Genomic DNA, 23,692 nt, shown 5'->3' on the forward strand with positions numbered 1-23,692 from the left:
CGGCGCTCTATACAGCGAGGGGTAGCAAGGGGCGGATATGATATTGACCAGTGCTTTTTTGATTGGTTATCCACGCCGCTCTTTACAGCAAGGGGCGGATGTGATATTGAGCAGTCCTTTTTTGGGGGATGGTTTTCTCAATAAAATAGACGTCTCACATCCGTCCCTTGCTGTATAGAGCGGCGTGGATAACCAATCAAAAAAGCACTGCTCAATATCACATCCGCCCCTTGCTGTGTAGAGTGGCGTGTACTATAGAGCACAGTGTAGGCATCAGGCATCGGGAGCGAGGTCGTCGAAGCTGACAATCGGCTGTTGAGGCTCAGAGATTTCCGAGGCCTCCTACTGCGCATGCGCCGCGCCTGTGCAGTCGAGGCAGGAACCTATACGATGGAGGAACCTGCTCGACAAGACACCGGCTCCATTCTGATGATTTGTATGTTGCTCTGGCTGCAGTGCATGCTGACATCTGTTAATGTGCACTGTAAGGCTCTGCAAGCTGAAGGATGTGATCACTCAGTGCAGCCCGGAATACACAAGATTCCTCTATTGTCGGTAGATCCCTTCATAGGAATGCAGGTTACGGAACAAGGTTGGGTTACTGGGGTGAGTCTGCAAGTAACCTAAAGGCTGTGCTGTGTGCGGTCACCTCCACCTGATGATAATCAAATGAAGGGTTATCGGCCATCATCTGATCTCTGTGAAGGTCCTGAATGGGAATATGAAATAAAGATTCTTCTGCACAACATTCTGATAATACTCTGATAGCTGTGCTGGGATCTTCACTGATTATTGAGGGCTCTCTGACTATTTCCTATGTAAATATCATGTCATCATACTATGCGCCATGTCCGCAGTCTCTGACTATCTGCAACCCCCCCTTCACCTCACTTACCCCCTACTTCCCCCACCCTGCCCTCAATTGCCCTCCTGTCCTCTCCCCCACCCTGCCCTCACTTACCCCCTATTGCCTCCACTCAGCACTCACTTACCCCCTACTCCCCCATTCTGTCCTCACCCCCCTACTCCCCCCCACCCAGCCCTCACTTACCCCCTACTCCCCCATTCTGTCCTCACCCCCCTACTCCCCCCCACCCAGCCCTCACTTACCCCCTACTCCTCCATTCTGTCCTCACCCCTCTACTCCCCCCCCCCCAGCCCTCACTTACCCCCTACTCCCCCATTCTGTTCTCACCCCTCTACTCCCCCCCCACCCAGCCCTCACTTACCCCCTACTCCCCCATTCTGTCCTCACCCCCCTACTCCCCCCCACCCAGCCCTCACTTACCCCCTACTCCCCCATTCTGTCCTCACCCCTCTACTCCCCCCCCACCCAGCCCTCACTTACCCCCTACTCCTCCATTCTGTCCTCACCCCTCTACTCCCCCCCACCCAGCCCTCACTTACCCCCTACTCCCCCATTCTGTCCTCACCCCTCTACTCCCCCCCCACCCAGCCCTCACTTACCCCCTACTCCCCCATTCTGTCCTCACCCCCCTACTCCCCCCCACCCAGCCCTCACTTACCCCCTACTCCCCCATTCTGTCCTCACCCCTCTACTCCCCCCCACCCAGCCCTCACTTACCCCCTACTCCCCCATTATGTCCTCACCCCCCTACTCCCCCCCACCCAGCCCTCACTTACCCCCTACTCCCCCATTCTGTCCTCACCCCCCTACTCCCCCCCACCCAGCCCTCACTTACCCCCTACTCCCCCATTCTGTTCTCACCCCCCCTACTCCCCCCCACCCAGCCCTCACTTACCCCCTACTCCCCCATTCTGTACTTACCCCCCTACTCCCCCCCACCCAGTCTTCACTTACCCCCTACTCCCCCATTCTGTCCTCACCCCTCTACTCCCCTTCACCCAGCTCTCATTTACCCCCTACTCTCCCCCATCCTGTCCCCACCCCCCTGCTCCCCCACCCAGCCCTCACTTACCCCCTACTGCCCCCACCAAGCCCTCACTTACCCCCTACTCCCCCCATCCTGTCCTCACCCTTCTACTCCTCCCTCCCAGCCCTCACTTACACCCTACGCTCTTACCACAGCCCCCCCTTCACCTCCCAAACCACCCCTCTACCTACTCTTCCTAGGCGATAGGTATCGGTAATTGGTATCGGCGAGTACATGATGTAAAGTATCGGTACTCAGTGTCAAAAAAGTGGCATCGGTGCATCCCTAATAAATAGTCTTTGCACCCAAAACTGGGGAATATGTATAATGACCAGGCAAATCCAGACACATTCACCAACGTGAATTTGCTGACAGTTGCTACATTTATAAAGTGGAAAACATGAAGGTATGATGGGCTGGTAGATCAGGTCAATAAAACCCTGAAAAGGTATGCTAAGAAAAATGGGTCCCCTGACCTATTAGATCCTACCCACCCCCTCTACAGATGCCAACTTACCGAGATCCGACACCTGCACTTGTACAGTAGAGCCCTACAGACGTCTATGGGGCTCTCCTGAGCAGGGCAGCCACCTGACTTGCAGCTTTGGACAGCACAGTGCTCCACAGGGTTTTCCCCATGTGACATGTTTTAAAATGGACATTCCTGGGAACTCCTGGATATATCCTGGGTAACATGAGGGCAAGAGGCCACAACTCCCATAAGTGTAATTGAACAGATTGCTCAAATGCATGATAGGATAGCGGCAGTCATTCCCCGTAGTTCCAGAATATATACAGTAAGCTCAAGACTCCAGAACTTAGAACTAGGTCAAAACCTATAACCTCGGAGAGAAAGTCTAACTTTACTACTTTTCAGGAGCTGAAGACTGTAAGGAATCAGGGTTAACCACCCTCAACTTCAGTCAAGAATTTCTTTTACAAACAAATGCCGCAGATGTTGGCCTGGAAACAGGCACAGGAAATTAATGGGGAAAAACATCCAGTAAACTAACCCCACCAGAGAGGAACTATTCAAAAGTGGAAAGGAGTGTCTGGCTATAAAGTGGGCACTAGAGTCATTAACCACTTAAGACCCGGACCTTTAGGCAGCTAAAGGACCTGGCCAGTTTTTTCAATTCGGCACTGCGTCGATTTAACTGACAATTGCGCGGTCGTGCGACATGGCTCCCAAACAAAATTGGCGTCCTTTTTTCCCCACAAATAGAGCTTTCTTTTGGTGGTATTTTATCACCTCTGCGGTTTTTATTTTTTGCGCTATTAACAAAAATAGAGCGACAATTATGAAAAAAAATCAATATTTTTTACTTTTTGCTGTAATAAATATCCCCCAAAAATATATAAAAACATTATTTTTTTCTCAGTTTAGGCCGATACGTATTCTTCTACCTATTTTTGGTAAAAAAAATTGCAATAAGCGTTTATCGATTGGTTTGCGCAAAATTTATAGCGTTTACAAAATAGGGGATAGTCTTATTGCATTTTTATGATTTTTTTTTACTACTAATGGCGGCGAGCAGCGATTATTTTCGTGACTGCGACATTATGGCGGACACTTTGGACAATTTTTACACATTTTTGGGACCATTGTCATTTTCACAGGAAAAAATGCATTAAAAATGCATTGTTTACTGTGAAAATGACAATTGCAGTTTGGGAGTTAACCACAAGGGGGCGCTGAAGGGGTTAAGTGTGACCTCATTTGTGTTTCTAACTGTAGGGGGGTGTGGCTGTGACGTCATTGATTGTGTTTCCCTATAAAAGGGAACACGCGATCAATGACAGCGCCACAGTGAAGAACTGGGAAGCTGTGTTTACACACAGCTCTCCCCGTTCTTCAGCTCCGGGGACCGATCGCGGGACTCCAGCGGCGATCGGGTCCACTGGTCACGGAGCTTCGGACCGGGTCGCTGGCGCGCGCCCGCGACCCATGGCTGGGCACTTAAAGAGGACGTACCTATATGTGCTTGTGCCCAGCCGTGCCATTCTGCCGACGTATATGTGCAGGAGGCGGTCCTTAAGTGGTTAATGTATTACTACTTTTTAGGTTGATAGTTCTGATTGATTACAAATACAAACCATTCTGCACTAATGGATGGCTGGGAACAATGCAAGGGTCACAAGATGGTTTCTGACTCTGCAAGACTTTAAAGTTTATGAAGATTGTAGAACATAGGCCAAAACACAGGAATGCTGATGGACTGTCACATGTCCATTGTATGTTGACAAAATGTGCTTCTTCCCACAGGTCTGAGTAGAAGGGGTGAGTATATGTCCAACTTACTGGCAGACTTTTGGATGGTGTATGTGTCACCTAATTTTCTCACATGTTGTGAGGAACTCCATGATTTATGTACCAATATGGAGATTTTTTTTTTCTCATAATCTTTATAAGTTCTGTGCTGGGTTCTGGAGTCCAGAGACTTTGTAGAGCTTTGGGTGTGATAGCCTCCATTTCTAGACCAACATCTTACTTGGATGCCAGAACACTAGCTTCAGCTGTCCACAGGTCTTTATATACAGTATGTGAGCTGACCAATGCTCAGTGCTCTCTTTCTCTCCCTGCTGTGGGAGAAGGCTGACTGCTGACAGAACACTAAAAAAAAGTACAAGTGTTTTTTTGGGGGGGACCTATTAGAAGAAACTGTTAGTTGGGAACTACCATGTGTTTAGTTAGTTTTATTCAATGGGCTAGCTGTGCAAATCCCTCCTACATTTAAACTGTGTTTTCAGCTTTACTCAATAAAAAAGTGTGGAACAAACCTGCTTTGACTGTTCCTGGGTGTCCCCGTCTTGTGCATGGTTGGCCACTGGAAATAACAGATGAGCCTGTCCCCCATACAATATATAGGGGGAGATATACTAAAACTGGAGAGTGCAAAATCTGGTGCAGCTGTGCATAGAAACCAATCAGCTTCCATTTTTTATTGTCAAAGTTTCATTGAACGAGCTGAAGTTAGAAGTTGATTGGCTACCATGCACAGCTGCCCCAGATTCTAAATGTTGCAGTTTTATAGCTAGATTCACGTAGGGTTACGCCGGCGTATCAGTAGATACGCCGTCGTAACTCTGAATCTACACCGTCGCAAATTTAAGCGTATTCTGGAAACGAGATACGCTTAAATTAGGCTAAGATACGAGCGGCGTAAGTCTCCTACGCCGTCGTATCTTAGGGTGCAATATTTATGCTGGCCGCTAGGTGGCGCTTCCCTTGAGTTTGGCGTAGAATATGCAAATGACTAGATACGCCGATTCAGAAACGTACGTGCGCCCGGCGCATTTTTTTACGTACGGCTTCTTCCGCCGTAAAGTTAGTCGAACAAAGAGCTGGCCTAGTCAATGTTAAGTATGGCCGTCGTTCCCGCGTCGAAATTTGAAAATTTTACGTTGTTTGCGTAAGTCGTCCGTGAATGGGGCTGGACGTAATTTACGTTCACGTCAAAACCAATACGTCCTTGCGGCGTACTTTGGAGCAATGCACACTGGGATATGTACACGGACGGCGCATGTGCCGTTCGTAAAAAACGTCAATCACGTCGGGTCACCAATCATTTACATAAAACACGCCCCCCTCATTTGAATTAGGCGCGCTTACGCCGGCCCCATTTACGCTACGCCGCTGTAACTTAGGAGGAAAGTGCTTTGTGAATACAGCACTTGCCTCTCTGACTTAAGGCGGCATAGCGTAATTACGAAATACGCTACGCCGCCTGAAAGATGCGGCAATCTACCTGAATCCAGCTAATAGTCTCCCCGATAATGTGTTTGTGTATATACACAGGGAGAATGAGGAAAACCAGGTGAAAACGTACTGCTGGGTTACATTCTGTTCTTCCTCTCCAATAGCAATTTACACTTGAACGTCAAACTTCGAGTAAACTGCAAATGTTTAAACACATGACAACTCTGTCAATAGAAAACCAACAAAACAGTTGGGGTTCTCCACCAACTCGGCAGATTATTTCTCAGCTGTCAACTAGACCTCTGGCTTTAAACAGTTAGGACTCAAATACATAGGTAGATTTAGGTACGTTGGCGTAACTTTGCGGCGGCGTAGCTTAAGGAATTTAAGCTACACCGCCGTAAGTTAGCGAGGCAAGTACATGATTCACAATGTACTTGCCTGCTAAGTTACGTCGGCGTGGCCTAAATCGGCGGGCGTAAGGGCGCCTAATTCAAATGTGCTTGAGGGGGCCGTGTTTTATGTTAATGGCACTTGACCTCACGTTTTTTACGTTTTTTGCAAACTGCGCATGCGCCGGGCGCCTACATTTCCCAGTGTGCATTGCGGCTAAGTACGCCGCACGGGCCTATTGATTTTGACGTGGACGTAAACGACGTAAATCCCGATTCACGGACGACTTACGCAAACAACATAAAAAATTTGAATTTTGACGCGGGAACGGCGGCCATACTTGACATTACTATTCCAATAGGGCCTAGCTCTAACTTTACGCGGCCTATCTCTTACGTAAACGGCGTAAAAGTACTGCGTTGGCCGGGCGTACGTTCGTGAATCGGCGTATCTCCTCATTTACATATTCTACGCTGACCGCAATGGAAGCGCCACCTAGCGGCCATCCAAAATATTGCAATCTAAGATAGGACGGCGCAAGCCGTCGTATCTTAGATATGTTTAAAGCGGATGTGCCACTAAAAAACTATATTAAAAGCAAGCAGCTACAAATACTGCAGCTGCTGACTTTTAATATAAGGACACTTACCTGTCCTGGAGTCCAGCGGTGATCGCAGCAGATGACGAGCCGATCGCTCGTCACCCTGCTGCTCCCCCCTCCATCCACGGTGAGGGAACCAGGAAGTGAAGCGCTCCGGCTTCACTGCCCGGTTCCCTACGGCGCATGCGCGAGTCGCGCTGCGCCCGCCGATTGGCTCCCGCTGTGTGCTGGGAGCCGAGTGTTCCCAGCATACAACGGGGGGGGCGACGGGAAGCGGAGGAAAAACCCGTCCTTTGCCCGTATCGTAGGGCCGGAAGTGGGTGCAGATACCTGTCTGTAGACAGGTATCTGCACCCCCCTCCCCCCTGAAAGGTGTCAAATGTGACACCGGAGGGGGGGAGGGTTCCGATCAGCGGGACTCCACTTTAGAGTGGAGATCCGCTTTAAGCGTATCTCTGTTTGAGCATACGCTTAAACATAAGGCCTCGTACACACGACCGAACATGTCCGCTATAACTGGTCCGTGGACCAGTTCCAGCGGACATGTTCGGTCGTGTGTACGACCTATCGGACAGTTTTCCAGCGGACATTTGTCCAGCCGACCGTTTTCCAGCGGACAACAATTTCTTAGCATGCTAAGAAACATGTCCGCTGGAAACCTGTCCGTCGGACATGTTCGGTCGGTCGTCTGTACGACTCACCGGACATGTCCGCTCGGCCAAAAGCCCTCGCATGCGTTGAAGTGATTTGACGCATGCGTGGAAGCATTGACCTTCCAGGGTCGCGCACGTCGCCGCGTCATTGGCGCGGCCACGTCACCGCGTATCCTGTCCGCGCGGATTTCTGTTTGATGGTGTGTACAACCATCAGACAGAAATCTCCGAGCGGACATGTCAGATGAAAACGGTCCGGCGGACCGTTTTTATCGGTCTGTACGGGGCCTAAGTCGGAGTAGATTCTGAGTTAGGTCGGCTTATCTACTAATAAGTCGGCCTAACTCTTACTGAATCTACCTAACAGTATGCACACACTTAGATATATACATTATTTAGAAGAGTAGCTCCCCAAAGCCTCATGAGCATCAATCTACAAAAGAGTTCAGTAGGCTTCTAAAGATGGCTATTCAAACAAAGAGGCACCCACTGGTTTGCTACCAGAACAAGTAAAATAAACTAAACTACAGAGGCAGCCAGTCTGCTGATAAGGAAGTAACTCTGCCATAGTAACAAAGCCACAGTTGCTTCCTCCTATCTGTCTGCACATTTTGTTTTGTCTCTCGGCTGTGGGAAAGTTCATGGGGCTCTGTAAACTTTCATAGAGCACCAGGGACAGGGAAACCATCAGAAATGTTGGGGCACCTTACACAGCTTTAGTCCTGGACCACCAACATTCCTCAGGGCCCACACACTGGCTGTCCTACCGAATCAGCCCACTGGCCATCCCACCGAGTCATCACCCGCATCCCTCTCCACAATGTAAATCACATCCCCACCCAGAATCATTTGCCTCCCTCTCCAAGAGAGGGATGGGTGATTCTGTGTGGGGATGTGGATAATAGAGAGGGATAGATGATCCGTGGTGGGGATGAGGATGATGGAGAGGGATGGATGATCCGGGGTGGGGATGAGGATGATGGAGAGGGATGGATGATCCGGGGGGGATGAGGATGATGGAGAGGGATGGGTGATTCTGTGTGGTGATGAGGATGATGGAGAGGGATGGATGATCCGGGGGGGGATGATGATGACGGAGAGGGATGGGTGATTCTGTGTGGGGGTGAGGATGATAGAGAGGGATGGATGATCCTGGGTGGGGATGAGGATAATAGAGAGAGATGGATGATCCTGGGTGGGGATGAGGATGATGGAGAGGGATGGATGATCCGGGGTGGGGATGAGGATGATGGAGAGGGATGGGTGATTCTGTGTGGGGATGAGGATGATGGAGAGGGATGGATGATCCAGGGTGGGGGTGAGGATGATGGAGAGGGATGGATGATCCAGGGTGGGGGTGAGGATGATGGAGAGGGATGGATGATCAGGGGTGGGAATGAGGATGATGGAGAGGGATGGATGATCCGGGGTGGGAATGAGGATGATGGATGATCCGGGTGGGGATGAGGATGATGGAGAGGGATGGATGATCCGGGGTGGAGGTAAGGATGATGAGGAGGGATGGATGATCCTGGGTGGGGATGAGGATGACGGAGAGGGATGGGTGATCCAGGGTGGGGGTGAGGATGATGGAGAGGGATGGATGATCCGAGGTGGGAATGAGGATGATGGAGAGGGATGGATGATCCGGGTGGGGGTGAGGATGATGGAGAGGGATGGATGATCCTGGGTGGGGATGATGGAGAGGGATGGATGATCCGGGCGGGGGTGAGGATGATGGAGAGGGATGGATGATCCTGGGTGGGGGTAAGGATGATGAGGAGGGATGGATGATCCTGGGTGGGGATGATGGAGAGGGATGGATGATCCGGGCGGGGGTGAGGATGATGGAGAGGGATGGATGATCCTGGGTGGGGGTAAGGATGATGAGGAGGGATGGATGATCCTGGGTGGGGGTGAGGATGATGGAGAGGGATGAATGATCCGGGGTGGGGATGAGGATGATGGAGAGGGATGGGTGATCCAGGGTGGGTATGAGGATGATGGAGAGGGATGGATGATCCAGGGTGGGTATGAGGATGATGGAGAGGGATGGATCATCCAGGGTGGGGATGAGGATGATGGAGAGGGATGGGTGATTCTGTGTGGGGATGAGGATGATGGAGAGGGATGGATGATCCTGGGTGGGGGTGAGGATGATGGAGAGGGATGGATGATCCTGGGTGGGGGTGGGGATGATGGAGAGGGATGGATGATCCTGGGTGGGGGTAAGGATGATGGAGAGAGATGGATGATCCTGGGTGAGGATGATGGAGAGGGATGGATGATCCTGGGTGGGGATGAGGATGATGGAGAGGGATGGGTGATCCAGGGTGGGGATGAGGATGATGGAGAGGGATGGGTGATCCAGGGTGGGGATGATGGAGAGGGATGGATGATCCGGGGTGTGGATGAGGATGATGGAGAGGGATGGATGATCCAGGGTGGGGATGATGGAGAGGGATGGGTGATCCAGGGTGGGTATGAGGATGATGGAGAGAGATGGATGATCCAGGGTGGGGGTGAGGATGATGGAGAGGGATGGATGATCCTGGGTGGGGATGGGGATGATGGAGAGGGATGGATGATCCAGGGTGTGGATGAGGATGATGGAGAGGGATGGATGATCCTGGGTGGGGATGGGGATGATGGAGAGGGATGGGTGATCCAGGGTGGGTATGAGGATGATGGAGAGAGATGGATGATCCAGGGTGGGGGTGAGGATGATGGAGAGGGATGGATGATCCAGGGTGGGGGGTGAGGATGATGGAGAGGGATGGGTGATTCTGTGTGGGGATGAGGATGATGGAGAGGGATGGATGATCCTGGGTGGGGGTGAGGATGATGGAGAGGGGTGGATGATCCTGGGTGGGGGTAAGGATGATGGAGAGAGATGGATGATCCAGGGTGGGTATGAGGATGATGGAGAGGGATGGATGATACTGGGTGGGGATGGGGATGATGGAGAGGGATGGATGGTCCAGGGTGGGGATGAGGATGATGGAGAAGAATGGATGATTCTGGGTGGGGCCCCTTGGGACGCTCGGGCCCCTTACAAGTGTGGTGGCTGTACCTGATGGTGGCCCTGACCAGGGACATACAGCAATACCTAACACCAACTACTGCATTTGCAGACATGCTAGTCTTACACCTAGGGAGTCCTAAGAAGCTTGGAACCATGGACAGAGGCCATCTTTATCCCGCCCCTTTTCCCAGGATAAAACAAACCAGAAAAAAAAATACAAACCAATGAATATGAGCAGGACTCCCACGAAAACCTGGAAGATGAAAGATATGGAGATCAGGACAATGAGGGGTACATAGTACGCGAAAGAGGGTCCCTCTTCAATGACAGCTTTCAGTTGCGACGCATTGGCCATCAGAAGAGCAATATCCAGCATGCTTTCTGCAGCACTCTTCTTATTGGCATAATGGTTCATATTCAGGTCCCGTCGGCCTCGTTCAGGTATACCCTGCAATACAGAGATAGGAGACTTGGCATGAGAGAGGCACATTCCATTCACATACAATACATGGGATTTCATGGAACTGGGTATTATTAAACCTTGTTGGGTATTGTAATTCAATCCAAATACCCTTCAGGTTTCCTAACACAACAATGATTTATTACAAATGAAAAGAAGGCTAGATCCAAAATGCATGTTAAAAACGTAATTTACAGGAAAGACTTTAAAGTTTAAAAATAAGGATTATGTTTAAAAAAACATAATTAAATCAAATCAATATGTATTCAGAAGTCAGTCTGTCCAAAAGTCTACGGTCATCTTTTTGCAGATGATGGGAGTTATGCCCTGTACACACGATCGGTTCATCCGATGAAAACGGTCTGATGGATTTTTTCATCAGATATCCGATGAAGCTGACTTTGATCAGTCGCGCCTACACACCATCAGTTAAAAAAAACGATTGTGTCAGAACGCGGTGACGTAAAACACAACGACGTGCTGAGAAAAATGAAGTTCAATGCTTCCGAGCATGCGTCGACTTGATTCTGAGCATGCGTGGATTTTTAACCGATGGACGTGCCCACAGACAATCGTTTTTTTAACCATCAGATCATTTTAAAACAAGTTCCTAGTTTTTTCACCGATGGCTAAAAAAACGATGGGGCCCACACATGATTGGTTCGTCTGATGAAAACGGTCCATCAGAAAGCTGAAAATTGGCTTGGGCGGGAAGGTGCGTAAGTGCCCTGTATGGAAGTGGTTAATGAACTGTGAAGGAGCTAATGAGCACCCTCGTAATTCATTGACACCCCTTACAGCTTTGCAACTGTCTACCCTATGGAGATACGGGTAGGGAACCCGGAGGCACTGTCTAGAGGAGCCTTACATTGCACTTGCGATCTACTGATTGTGGGTACTGATCTGCAGGCTCATCAGAAACAAAATAATAAATGCAATTTTTTTTACTGCAAAAATAGATGAATTTATCATTTTTTTCTTAAATGTGAACTTGGCCTTAAAGTAGTCACATTTTTTATCAAATTCACAGGCACATTGGAAGTAAAAATAAAATGGTGGAAAGGAAAAACGCTGCAAGTAAGCATCTAAAATGTTTGATTTTTCTGTGTTTTTACTTGCATTTTGTAAACCCCCGTATTTTTTCACCTTAATGCATCCTATGTTTTACTCACCTGAGCCCGTTCGTTCCCATGGCGAAGACGCGCTCTACCTCCCTGCCCGTTGTCTCGTCTCTTGATTGACAGCAGCGGGAGCCAATGGCTGCGCTGCTATCAATGAAATCCAATGATGTGGGCATCGGGGGCGGGGCCGAGTCCTGCATTCTGTGTGAATGGAAACAGAAGCAGGACTCGGGAGCGCACACGCACGGGTGTGCACCTTAGGAGAGCCTTTTCCAATGTGGGCACTTAATGCGGGGAGGAGCTACCAGTGCCGCGGGGGGACCCCAGAAGAGGAGGGCCAGTGGAGGTAAGTATGATATGTTTGTTATTTAAAAAAAAAAGACAGTGGGGTAGATTCAGAGAGAAGATACGCCGTCGTGTCTCTGAGTCCGGACGGTCGTATCTATGCGCCTGATTCTTAGAATCAGTTACGCATAGATATCTATTAGATCCGACAGGCGTAAGTCTCTTACGCCGTCGGATCGTAACTGCATATTTACGCTGGCCGCTAGGGGCGTGTACGCTGATTTACGCGTCGAAATATGTAAATCAGCTAGATACGCGAATTCACGAACCGGCCGACGCAGTACAGTTACGCCATTTACGTTAGGCTTTTCCCGGCGTAAAGTTACCCCTGCTATATGGTGGCGTAAGTGTGGCGTACCAATGTTAAGTATGGCCGTCGTTCCCACGTCGAAATTTGAAAAAGTTACGTCGTTTGCGTAACTCGTCTGTGAATGGGGCTGGACGTCATTTACGTCCTTGCGGCGTACTTTGGAGCAATGCACACTGGGAAATTCCACGGATGGCGCATGTTCACGCCGTTCATGAAAAACGTCAATCACGTCAGGTCAAGCCTGATTTACATAACACACGCCCACCTCTTCACAATTTGAATTAGGCGGGCTTACGCCGGCCTATTTACGCTACGCCTACGCAACTTTTTTATAAGAATACGGCACTTGCCTGTAAAAGTTGCAGAGGCGTAACGTAAATAGGATACGTTACGCCCGCACAAAGTTACGCCATTCTACGTGAATCTAGCCCAGTCTCTTTAAACCAACTGACATGTTTTTCTGTCTCTTGGACTCTACTGGTTAGATTCCAGTGCCCAAGTTCCCAGGTCTGCACATCTGCTGTGAGCAAAATGAGGGGTTTCGATTTTCTCTGCTGTATTTGTTATATACATTGTTTTATATTTAAAGTGGCTGTAAACCCAAACATTTGTTTATCATATGTTATGTTATGTTTATCATAATATGAGGTGATCCACAGTATAAAAAGTGAGAAATCCACCCCTCCCCTACATAACACATCCTGGTAATATATAATGAACTGTGGATCACCTCATATTATGATAAACATGTCCAAGCTAGATATGTAAATAACCTGTCACTCAAAGCAAGGAGAGAGGAAAGGACTTTTTTTATTTAGACAGGTTTTTATCTGGAAGTCTGTTAATTTTCACTGAACAATAAAAGAGGATTGCTCAGAGCTGGATTAACGCTGTGTGGCAAGACTGGGCACAGATGATAGGAAATCTTATACTCTACATTGTGACATAAAAAAAAAAAAAAAAAAAAATGGGGTTTACATCCACTTTTATGTATAGTAAGTAATATATTATATACTATATATATTATAGATCACACAAATGTGGATGAGAATACATCTGATTCCCAGGTGGCCAGGAGCAGAGTCAGGAAATATGGCAAGGAGATCTGTGTTGAATACCCGACATATAAGATGTTAAACAAAGATACAATGCGGGAACTTTGAAATTACGTGGCGTATCAATAGATACGCTGGCGTAATTTCTTTGTGGATCTGCCGCTAAGTGATCTAGTTGACCCAAGATTCACACATTTTTTTATTAGATTTAATCAGGAAATTGTGTGAGTCTTGGGTGAAAACATACTGTATATAAAATATAATAATAATAAAATATTAATTTCTTCTGCATTTTGCTTCGTTCTCTATAAAGAGTTTAAAACAAATTGCCAAGAGGACTTTAGCAATTTTCTATTAAACGGCAGTACTTCTGACCTACTGTATTTCAAATAAGAAATTTTAGAATGTTTAACAGAGCTACAGCTCTGCGGCTGCCTGCCAAATAGTTTAACGTGGTCATATAAAACAGACACAAATAATAGTACAAAGACAGTATACAGCAGCCAGTGCTGGGGCGAGCTGGCAAATCCTAATTGCCTGACCACTCTTTGTACTTGTCCAGTAAAGCTTAAAATAGTGGATTATGTCACTACGGGATGTACTTCATAGACAGACGCTTGCTACAGCAGTCAATGAACTTTTTTGTTTGTTAAATACACCATTACAATTGTTTTGTTATTAAAAAAAAATGATATATACATTTTTTAAAAATAAAAAAAAATTGTTTTGTTATATTTCTTCGATAAGTATAAAAGATACTTGTTGATCCTGCCAGAAATCCTCAATATCTGTGCTCTTTGCCGCTGCATCATTGTTATTGGTCGCATTGTTCCCAGATATCTCTATGGATTACAAAATCGTCCCCCACATTGTGGAAAAAACAAGTGTGGAAAAGAAGTGTTGAACAGTAATGGGTCACTACCAATCTTCCCTGGATAGGAAATGGGTTATTACCAATCTTCCCTGGACAGGAAATGGGTTACTACCAATCTTCCCTGGACAGGAAATGGGTTATTACCAATCTTCCCTGGACAAGAAATGGGTTATTACCAATCTTCCCTGGACAGGAAATGGGTTATTACCAATCTTCCATGGACAGGAAATGGGTTATTACCAATCTTCCCTGGACAGGAAATGGGTTTACCAATCTTCCCTGGACAGGAAATGGGTTACTACCAATCTTCCCTGCACAGGGAATGGGTTATTACCAATCTTCCCTGGACAGGAAATGGGTTACTACCAATCTTCCCTGGACAGGAAATGGGTCACTGCCAATCTTCCCTGGACAGGAAATGGGTTACTACCAAACTTCCCTTGACAGGAAATGGGTTATTACCAATCTTCCCTTGACAGGAAATGGGTTATTACCAATCTTCCCTGGACAGGAAATGGGTTATTACCAATCTTCCCTGGACAGGAAATGGGTTATTACCAATCTTCCCTGGACAGGAAATGGGTTACTACCAATCTTCCCTGGACAGGAAATGGGTTACTACCAATCTTCCCTGGACAGAAAATTGGTTACTACCAATCTTCCCTGGACAGAAAATTGGTTACTACCAATCTTCCCTGGACAGGAAATGGGTTACTATTTTCTTTGCTAAGGGAATCTGTTGCTGTGAGTGCTATATCATAGTGTAGCAGCCAATTTTTACCGCGATTTTGCCATGATTTGCATTTTTTGTTACACTGTAAATAGCTGGTTGCTAAGGAGAGCGCCGGCGTCCTTAACAACCAATGAGTCATCAATGTAAAAATGTTTTTAAAAGAATTTCCAGCTGAAAAAAACAAATTGCGAAAAAAACCAGCGAGCCCCCCCCCCCAGGTCCATACCAGGCCCTTGGGTCTAGTATTGATTCAGTGGGGACCCCCCCCCCCCCCAATTGAAAAAAAAATGGTGTGGGTTCCCCACCAAAATCCATACCAGACCCTTATCCGAGCATACAGCCCGGCAGAGCAGGGGAAAGGGAGGGGACAAGCGATCGCCCCCCCCCGAACCATACCAAACCGCAGGCCCTCAACATGGGGGGGTGGGTGCTTTGGAGCAGGGGAGGTTCTGCACCCCCCACCCCAAAGCATTTTGCCCCATGTTGATGGGGACAAGGGCCTCTTCCCGACAAAATTGGCCATTGGTTGTCGGGGTCTGTGGACAGGGGGCTTATCTTTTAATTTCTCTTGTCTTCTTTGTCCGGTGTTCTTCCTCTGCCACTGATCCCGCCGATGACTCTCCTCTGATGCTATGTCTCGCTGATCTGTCCGTGCGATGTCAAGCACTTCTTAGATAACCATGGGGCATGGCCATCAGGTGACTTCATCCAGAAGCCCCGCCCCCCACGTAGTCACAGAACCAGCATGCCCCAGGCGGTGATGCCACAAGGGGGTGGGGCGTCCGGATGAGGTCATCAGATGGCCACACCCCAAAGTTATCCAAGAAATGCTTGACATCTGCGTGGACAGATCAGTGGGACGCAGCACTGGAGGAGGGTCATCTGTGGGAGCAGCGGTGGAGGAGGAACACCGAACAAAGAAGACAGAAGAAACAAGAAGAACGGGAGAAGAAGCGGGAGAAGGAGCAGACCGGAGCAAGAAGGAGAAGAACGGAGGAAGAAGCGGGAGAAGCCAGGAGGAAGGAAGAAGTGGGGAAGCGGGGTCTTTTGTCATACTACACTACTTTTTTGGGGTGAATGAGTAGGGGTACAATGTACCCAATACCTATTCACATAGGGGCCAGGGGCCAGGATTTTGGGGGGGACCCCACGCCATTTTTTTTTATTTTGGCGTGGGGGGTAGGTTCCCCTCCGAATCCATACTAGACCCAAGGGCCTGGTATGAACCTGGGGGGGGGGGTTCACAATTTTTTTTTACCCATCAATCAAATTTTTTTTTTTTACATTCAGCTGTCAGCGGGGAATGTCTCATCGGTTGTTAAAGCTGTGGCAGCTGGATTTCCGGCCCCCTCCTTAGCAACCAGCTATATACGGTGTAAAAAAAACGAAAATCGCAAAATGGCGGAAAAACGCCTGTCCAAAAACGTGCCAAGCACCGCAAAAAGCACTGCAGAAACTCATAGATAGGAATCAAGCCTTAAAGCGGTGGTTCACCCTGCAGAACAACATTGTAGCATACAATTCGGCATAGTAGCGCGAGCTACAGTATGCCGGTCTTAATTTTTTTATCGCCGTACTCACAGTGTAATCGTACATCGTAGATTCCGTCTGCCGCGGGGAATGGGCGTTCCTTTCAAGAGGGAGGGTGATTGACGGCCGGCTCTGGCGCGTCACGCTCAACGAAGACAGCCGGAGTAGGTCTCGGCTCTTCACGGCGCCTGCGCACAGGCTATGCGCAGGCGCCGTGAAGAGCCAAGCCTATTTCGGCTATTTCCGGAGAAGCGTGACGCGCCAGAGCCGGCCGTCAATCACCTTCCGTCTGGATTGGAACGCCCATTCCCCGTGGGCAGTCGGAATCTACGATGTACGATTACACAGTGAGTACGGCGATAAAAAAATTAAGACCGGCATACTGTAGCTCGCGCTACAATGCCGAATTTTAGGCTAGAAGAAAAAAAAATGTTTTTTTATTTTATAGGGTGAACCCCTGCTTTAATATGTTATGTTAATTAGTAATGGCGGCTATTCTTTCACTTTACTTGTTGGTCCAACTGCTTACTTCTCTTGTTTTGCTTCTAATTTCAATACAAATTATTGGAATAGGAAGTGAAAATCAAAACTAAACATATAACTTTTTTAGGATATTCTGATATCTTGCAATAGATGACACATCTTCCTTATTCTTAGTATGTCCATCTTTCAGTTTTGCTTATTCTTAGTGGAAAATATAATTTTGAAATCAGACTGTAGGAAATTTCAAATGAAAAAATGTGGTTTGAAGGACTTCCAAGTCCTAAACTCTTGGCTCATTTCATGTGACTTTCTGCACCCACGTCTCACCCAGAGCCAGCTACGGTGCTTATATTGTATATAATATATATTGTATACCGTATATACTCGAGTATAAGCCGACCCGAATATAAGCCGAGGCACCTAATTTTTACCACAAAAAAATGGGAAAACGTATTGACTCAATAGCTAATTTGTGGGAACAAAATGATAAAAGATTTCTTTGGATACAATGTAGTATGACATTGTCATTCAAATTGCGACAGCGCTGAAAGCTGAAAATTGGCTTGGGCAGGAAGGTTTATAGGTGCCTGGTATTGAAGGGGTTAATTATGCTTTGAGAAGTCTCCCTGTATGGTAAGGTGGCTTTTCAAACAATATTTAATTTTTGAGTTTTGAGAGGCCACTTTAGCATGCCTTGAGTGTTTTTATTAATGAATAAGCATGTGGGCAAAGATAGGCAAGAAGAATCACTAATTATTTGTATAAACTCAAGTTATATCTGACTTTTTTTCTGCTAGTCTTTGTCATTTGTGATTGTATCAGTGTGGGTAGTCATCCTTTTATGACTGACCACGTGTCATAACAATGTGAGGAGGAATTGTAATCTGAGCGCTTAGAGGCGGGGACGCGGTCTATAAATACTCACAAGATATACACAGGCCTTGATAATACACTATATTGTCATAAGTTTTGGGACACCTGTCTTTAAATGCATGTGACTTTAAATGGCATCCCAGTCTTGGTCTGTAGGGTCCAATATTGAGTTGGCCCACCCTTCGTAGCTTTAACAGTTACAACTCTTCTAGGAAAGCTGTCCACAAGGTTTAGGAGTGTGTCTATGGGAATTTTTGACCATTCTTCCAGAAGTGCATTTGTGAGGTCAGGCACTGATGTTGGGCAAGAAGAACTGGCTTGCAGTCTCTCTTCTAATTCATCCCAAAGGTGTTCTATCGGGTTGAGGTCAGTACTCTGTGCAGGACAGACAAGTCCTTCCACCCCAAACTCACTCATCCATGTCTTTATGGACCTTGTTTGTGCACTGGTGTGCAGTCATGTTGTAACAGGAAAGGGCCATCCCCAAACTAGTACAAACAAGTATGAAATTGCCCAAAATGTCTTGGTATGCCGACGCCTTAAAGATGAAGTAAACCCTGATGGGTTTTAAATCCTCTTTTTCCCCTGAAAAGTAAAAGCATAATGGGCTAGTATGCATGGCTGGCCTTTCTTCGTGCGATTATGGCCTTTCTTCGGTGCGCATGCACCATTGACATAGGGGCTTGCCTATATGGTAAATATCTCCTAAACTGTACAGGTTTAGTAGGTATTTTCAGTACCTACAGGTAAGCCTTAATATAGGCTTACCTGTAGGTAAAAGTGAATGTACACGGTTTACAACCACTTTAGAGTTCCCTTCACTGGAACTAAGGTGCCAAGCCCAACCCCTGAAACACACCATAATCCCCCCTCCACCAAATGGTTTGGACCAGTGCACACAACAAGATCCATAAAGACATGGACGAGCGAGTTTGCAGTGGAGGAACTTGACTAAACCCGATAGAACACCTTTGGGATGAATTAGAGAAGAGACTGCAGCCAGGCCTTCTCGTCCAACATGAATTCCTGACCTCAAAAATGCGCTTCTGGAAGAATGGTCAAGCCTTCCCACAGACGCACTCCTAAACCTTGTGGACAGCCTTCCCAGAAGAGTTGAAGCTGCTATAGCTGCAAAGGGTGGGCCAACTCAATATTGAACCCTACGGACTAAGGCTGGGATGCCATTAAAGTTTACATGCGTGTAAAGGCAGGTGTCTCAATACTTTTGACAATATAGGGGTAGATTCACGTAGATCGGCGTTTCTTTGTGCGGGCGTAACGTATCCTATTTACGTTACGCCTCCGCAACTTTTACAGGCAAGTGCCGTATTCTTAAAAGAAAGTTGCGGCGGCGTAGCTTAAATAGGCCGGCGTAAGCCCGCCTAATTCAAATTCTGAAGAGGGGGGCGTGTGTTATGTAAATCAGGCTTGACCTGACGTGATTGAGGTTTTTCCCGAACGGCGCATGCGCCGTCTGTCGAATTTCCCAGTGTGCATTGCTCCAAAGTACGCCGCAAGGACGTCATTGGTTTCGACGTGAACCTAAATGACGTCCAGCCCCATTCACGGACAAATTACGCAAACGACGTAAAAAATTCAAAATTCCACGCGGGAACGACGGCCATACTTAACATTGGTACGCCGCACTTACGCCACCATATAGCAGGGGTAACTTTACGCCGGGAAAAGCCTAACGTAAACGGCGTATCTGTACTGTGTCGGCCGGGCGTACGTTCGTAAATTCGCATATCTAGCTGATTTACATATTCTAGGCGTAAATCAGCGTACACGCCCCTAGCGGCCAGCGAAAATATGCAGTTAAGATCCGACAGCGTAAGAGACTTACGCCGGACGGATCTAATAGAAATCTATGCGTAACTGATTCTATGAATCAGGCGCATACATACGACCGGCCAGACTCAGAGATACGACGGCGTATATGGAGATACGCCGTCGTATCTTGTCTGTGAATCTACCCCATAGTGTATGTTACTGTGTACAATTATGCAGCTCTGTGTTTCTAAGACATCACATACAGTATGCAGGCTGCACATAAATCAGTTTTGCATCTATTTTGTTTTCGGAATTGATTGGAAATTTGGATTTCCTGCGTTCCAGGGAGGAAACACGAGGATCTGAGAGCAGAAGTGGGAAACCCCATGACTTATGATTTCACGTCAAACCCAGCAAATCTTGTTGGTTGTTTATATTGTAAAGCCTGTGATTGTGTAGCAGTGGCCTGAGTTTCAAACTTCCACAGGAAACCTAAAATAATCCTATTTATTTCTGCCGTTTGGACCTTGCCTTGTGTATCCTGTGTTTGAAGAGGCACGCATTAAAGCTGCTTACATATTTAAAATTATAAAAATGATTCCCCACCCCATGCTGATTAAAGTGTTATTAACCACTTGCTGCCCATAAGACAATTAAAAAGTATCATTTATTATAGCTGATGATCGGCTGTTCAGGGATCGGAGCAGCTCTACAGCCACCCTCATTTGCTTTTGGCCCCTTTCACACGGGGCGGATCAGTAATGATCCGCCCCGTGAACCTCTGCTTGCTCAGCGGGGATCGCTCCGTTGATCCCCGCTGAGCCGGCGGATGACAGGGGAGCGGTCCCCGCACACTGTACAAGGACAAGGGGTATCGGATGAACACGTTGTTGCTAGGCAGAACTCCTCTAGGTAGATTCAGAAAGAGTTAGGCCGGCTTATCTACAGATAAGCCGACCTAACTCTGAATCTGCACCGACCTATGTTTAACCACTTGACCACTAGGCACGTAAACCCCCTTAATAACCAGACCAATTTTCAGCTTTCGGTGCTCTCACAATTTGAATGACAATTACTCAGTCATACAACACTGTACCCAAATGAAATTTTCGTCCTTTTTTTCACACAAATAGAGCTTTCTTTTGGTGGTATTTAATCACCGTTGGGTTTTTTATTTTTTGCGCTATAAAAGAAAAAAGACTGAAAATTCTGAAAAAAAAAATAATTTTTCTTTGTTTCTGTTATAAAATTTGGCAAATTTTGTATTTTTTCTTCATTCTTTTGCATAAATGTGAAAGATGAAGTTACGCCGAGTAAATAGATACCCAACATGTCACCCTTCAAAATTGCACACGCTCGTGGAATGGCGCCAAACTTCGCTGCTTAAAAATCCCCATAGACGACGTTGCAGGGTATTGCGGAGTATTGTGGGGTATTGCGGAGTATTGTGGGGTATTGCAGGGTATTGCAGAGTATTGCGGGGTATTGTGGGGTATTGCGGAGTATTGCGGGGTATTGTGGGGTATTGCGGGGTATTGCGGAGTATTGCGGGGTATTGCGGAGTATTGTGGGGTATTGCGGGGTATTGCGGAGTATTGCGGGGTATTGCGGAGTATTGCGGGGGATTGCGGAGTATTGCGGGCATTGCAGAGTATTTTGGGGCATTGCAGAGTATTGGGGGCATTGCAGAGTGTGGGGGCATTGCAGAGTGTGGGGGCATTGCAGAGTACGGCTGGTACTGCAGAGTATTGCACAGGGAGGGATCGATGGCTGGATCTGTGACTGCATTTGTCACAGATCCAGCCCACAGCAGCTGCTGCTGCTTCCGCTCTCTCCCCTCTCCTCTCTCACACTGTACCGTTCGGTACAGAGAGGAGAGGGAGGAACCGGCGTCATCACATGACGCCGGTTTGTTTACTAGTGATCGCTCCGTCATTGGACGGAGCGATCACGTGGTAAACCGCCGCTATCAGCGGCGATTTACCGTGATCCGTGATCAGCCGGGTCCAGAGGACCCATCGGTCACGGAGACTCCCGTGTGTGCGCTCCACAGGGCGCGCGGGAGCGCGATTCTAGGAGGACGTACATTGACGCCCTCCTAGAGTTAAGCAACCGCCTTGTAGACATATTTCGTCTATAGGGCGGTTGCTAACTGGTTAAGTGTATTCTCTAACAGAGATACGCTTAAACATATCTAAGATACGACGGTTTGCGCCGTCCTATCTTAGATTGCAATGTTTCTGATGGCCGCTAGATGGCGCTTCAATTGCGGCCGGTGTAGATTATGTAAATGAGGGGATACGCCGATTCACGAACGTACACCAGGCCGACGCAGTACTTTTACACCGTTTACATAAGAGATAGGCCGCGTAAAGTTAGTGCTAGGCTCTAGTGGAATAGTAATGTTAAGTATGGCCGCCGTTCCCGCCGCGAAATTTTTACGTTGTTTGCGTAAGTTGTCCGCGAATCGGGATTTACGTTGTTTACGTCCACGTCGAAATCAATAGGCCCGTACGGCGTACTTAGCCGCAATGCACACTGGGAAATGTAGTCGCCCGGCGCATGCGCAGTGACAAAAAACGTGAGGTCAAGCCTCATTACCATGAAACACGCCCCCCCCCAACCCATTTGAATTAGGCGCCCTTACGCCCGCTCGTTTTAGGCTACGCCGCCGTAAATTAGCAGGTAAGTATATTGAGAATCATTACTAGCCTAGCTATTTTACGGCAGCGTAGCCTAAACAGGCTACGCTACGCCGCCCTAAATTAACGCCATTGTACCTGAATCTACCTAACAATCTGCCTTCTTCCTGCACCGCGGTGCTTCTCCTTACTAGCCTACGCTGAACAGACTCCTGGGAATGTAGTGTCATAATTTCCCCGGAGTCTGAGCGCTCCTAATTGCCGAAATATTGCATGATTTAGGTTCAGCAAATGACGCGATTGGTGCTGTTTACATGACAGTGAGTCATTAATAGTTTTATCTGTGTGGGGATTATGTTACCTTTGTTGTCATAGCAACGGGGCAGGACGTTCCTCCACCGCCCCCCTGTTGTTATGACAGCGGCACTCTAATGCGCATGCGCGGGATTTAAAGCTAACCCTGCATGCACATCTCGCCGGGAAGAGTGAAAAAAATGTACTGGGCTTCAATTGCCCACACAGGAGAGGGAAACGGCCACATCGTTATGGACAGCAGTGGAGGCAAGTTTTTTATTATTTTACACACCGATGTGGTATGTTTGAAGCTCTTAAATGGGAACTTTATCTACATAATATTTAAATGGCCAAAAAAAAAAAACGTGACTGGAACCCCGCTTTAATTTACATGTGCATTACAATACATTTTTGTATATTTTTCCTTGAAAATTTGCCACCATTTTATTCTCCAGTCAGGGCCAATCCGCCCTATAGGCTCACTATGCAAGCCGCTTAGGGCCCCGCAAAGCTACGAGGGGCCCCCCAAATTAAGAGGCCCCGCTTGGTGAGAAGTCAATTTTGGCCCCTCACCCTGCTTCTCAACTCGCTGGCTGCATGGGAGAAGAGGTAAGAAGTCAGCACCCCCCGCTTCTCACTTTAATGTAAGATGCCATTTCTGACAGCCCCCCGACTTTCAACTTTAATGTGTGTGACATGTCACTTTCGGCCCCCCCCCCCCCTGCTTCACAACTTTAATGTGACATGTCATTCTCGGCAGTCCGTCCCCCCCGTTTCTCAACTTTAATGTGACATGTGATTTTGCTTAGAGCCCCAGGGAGGTCAGGATCGGCACGGTCTCCACTTTCAAAAAATATATAATGTTCTAACAAGAAATTCTAATTTTAACCACTTCCCTACCGGCCCATAGTAAAATGACGTCCACAAAGAAC

At 47.6% G+C, this 23,692-nt stretch overlaps 1 protein-coding gene across 1 annotated transcript in view; it reads right to left on the minus strand.

Moving 5' to 3' along the window:
* Positions 1 to 23,692, minus strand: part of NINJ1 (ninjurin 1) — a 67,676-nt gene that overhangs the window by 12,599 nt on the left and 31,385 nt on the right. Inside the window, exon 2 of the mRNA XM_040359291.1 lies at positions 10,490 to 10,715. Coding sequence (XP_040215225.1) covers positions 10,490 to 10,715 — 226 coding nt within the window. The remainder of the gene's footprint in view (positions 1 to 10,489; positions 10,716 to 23,692) is intronic.

This window comes from Rana temporaria, chromosome 7, assembly GCF_905171775.1.
Source record: "Rana temporaria chromosome 7, aRanTem1.1, whole genome shotgun sequence".
In the NCBI taxonomy this organism is placed as follows: Eukaryota; Metazoa; Chordata; class Amphibia; order Anura; family Ranidae; genus Rana; species Rana temporaria.